Source organism: the organism of the source record quoted next (assembly GCF_019968985.1).
Source record: "MAG: Porospora cf. gigantea B chromosome Unknown PgB_NODE_4760_length_2067_cov_94.2073, whole genome shotgun sequence".
Classification (NCBI taxonomy): domain Eukaryota; phylum Apicomplexa; class Conoidasida; order Eugregarinorida; family Porosporidae; genus Porospora; species Porospora cf. gigantea B.
The window spans coordinates 1-2,067 of NW_027179042.1; the positions used below are offsets into that span (position 1 = coordinate 1).

General features: G+C 56.2%; 1 protein-coding gene across 2 annotated transcripts; it reads left to right on the forward strand.

Annotated features, from left to right (window-relative positions):
* Positions 1–11: 11 nt before the first annotated feature.
* KVP17_002442 (uncharacterized protein) lies at positions 12–1,947 on the forward strand (the record flags this gene model as incomplete). Of its 2 annotated transcripts, XM_068518704.1 has the most annotated exons (3): positions 12–77; positions 106–230; positions 258–1,947. In XM_068518704.1, the coding sequence occupies 3 exons, from the start codon at positions 12–14 to the stop codon at positions 1,945–1,947; spliced, it is 1,881 nt and encodes a 626-aa protein (XP_068373863.1). The 2 variants fall into 2 exon arrangements, with proteins under 2 accessions (XP_068373863.1, XP_068373864.1); XM_068518705.1 differs by lacking the exons at positions 12–77; positions 106–230 and having other exon boundaries at positions 547–1,947.
* Positions 1,948–2,067: the final 120 nt, after the last annotated feature.

The following is a 2,067-nucleotide window of genomic DNA, read 5'->3' on the forward strand; positions in this document are numbered from 1 at the left end:
ACATCTATTTAATGGCCACGCAAGGACAGCTAACCTTCGTCTTACACGACATTGCCAACGTTCCGTTCGCACCCCACGTAAGCCCTGAGGTCTGTTCTTACTCAGCCGGTGGAGTTCTTAGCAGCCTGCGGCGCCCTTCAAGGAGTCCAGTTCCCGCAGGCCTGGGCTCCGCGGCTGGACATCAACATTTCCTTGTCTTTCCCAATCCCTGCTCCGACTGAATTATTCACGTAAGATTCGCAGCTCTCGTTCACCAGATTCGCTGTCAGACGCTCACTCGACTCCGGCGAGGAAGCCTACTACGATGGCGACTACACTTACGAGAATTGCGTTGATATCGTCGAGATTTCTTATGCCGATCTGCTGGCCAACGTCGAGTCCGGCTGGTCTGGCGACGAGAATCAAGGGTGGCAAGGCACATTGACGCTTCAACACGGCTCGGTGCTGAACCTGACTTTACGGAATATTGTGCCTCCTTCCTGGCATTTTGCCAGCATTCGTCTCCTGTTGTCGTATCTCACAGACATTGATCCTGCGGGCCACGGCATGACGCTGGTCCCGTCTGTAGAACTCTCAGAGAATTCGCCTGCCACCCTCAGCCCCATTTTCGTGCGGGGAGCCGACACGCCCCTACAACGGGAGCTAACGCTGCCATACGCCAACGAGCGGGAACTCTCAATTGTATTTCGCGACGAAGGCTCTGGTGACTTCTTTGGGATTGGAAGCCTCGATCTATGGGGCTTTTTTAAAGAGGGCCACTGGATCAATCCGATTCATGGATTGGTCAACATTACTAATACCTTCCGCGACAGTCCGTTTCCCACCGGGAAAATGGCGTCCATCGTTGTCGAGTTGCAATTTTGTAGTAGCGGAGATGAGCCACAGAAGATGTTGACTGGAGTTCTGGAACATGAGCCACAAAAGAAGTTGACTGGAGTTCTGGAACATGAGGAGCCACCTTCGACCTCCACAGAGCCTTCTTCCGAAGAGACCACTCGAGATCCACAGGCAGCACGGCCCAGTCCCAAGGAGGATTCGGCAAGGGCACAAAACAAAGCCGTCACGACGAAAATGGATGAGGCAAGCCGTGCGACGGCGAAGGCTGCCACTGATTGTCGCGGCCTTGCGGGCGGTCTTGGCGCCCAGGCTGAGGCCTTGGCCCTGCAAGCGGAAGCGGCTGGTAGCCGAGCGACCAACGCAGCGATCCTTGCCCGGAGGGCAAGGTCGGAGTCGCTCTCTGAGTACCTCGACTGCGCCAATCAAGCCAGAAAGCAGGCTGAAGAGGCCTTGGAGGCGATCGTCAAGCTGGATGCCCAAAGCGACCTCCTTCTGGCCGAACGAGCAGCAGTCAGCGCTCGGCAGGCTCTGGACTCCATTCGTGGTCTGGCCGCTGAGGCCGATGTAAAGAAAGCCAGAGACATCCACCGGGACTGCGCACGCAGCGCCAAGCAGGCGGCCACTGCCTACGCGCAAGGGTTGCCGGCATCTGTTCATGATTGCCGCCTGCAAGCGGAGCAATTGTTTATGTCTCTGGCGGTTATTCAGCGTGTAGCGGAAATTGAAGCGACGAAAACTGAACGAGCGCGAGCCAAGAAGAACGACCGCATTGATAAGGAAACCTCCAGGCGCTTAAGTTGTGCGGCAGCCCGCATCTCGGAGGAACGGCAGTTGAGGCATCGGCAGGATGAGCAGATCACGGAGGAAACCCACGAACGCAACATGTGGAAATATGCTACCGGGTACAACTTCCACGGGTACGCCGCCAAAAACGTGGTTGACGAGGCTGCCTCTCATGGGTTCGACGGTTCCTTGCAGGTCGGAGATGCTCATGGCTTCGAAGCGATCCCCGAGAAGGAGGTGGGTCTCATTCCCCTCCCGCGGCGGTCTCGTGTTATGGACGTCCTCAAATTTTGTTGCGGATGTTGCAGCGGTGGGAATTTCGCATAACACAAATACACTACTCTGCTTCAATCGGTTGATACACACCGCCAGCACGCTGGACGCGGTTCCGAAGGTCCATATGAGTGAATGACATGCTGTCGTCGGTGACATGGTGCTTGAAGGGGA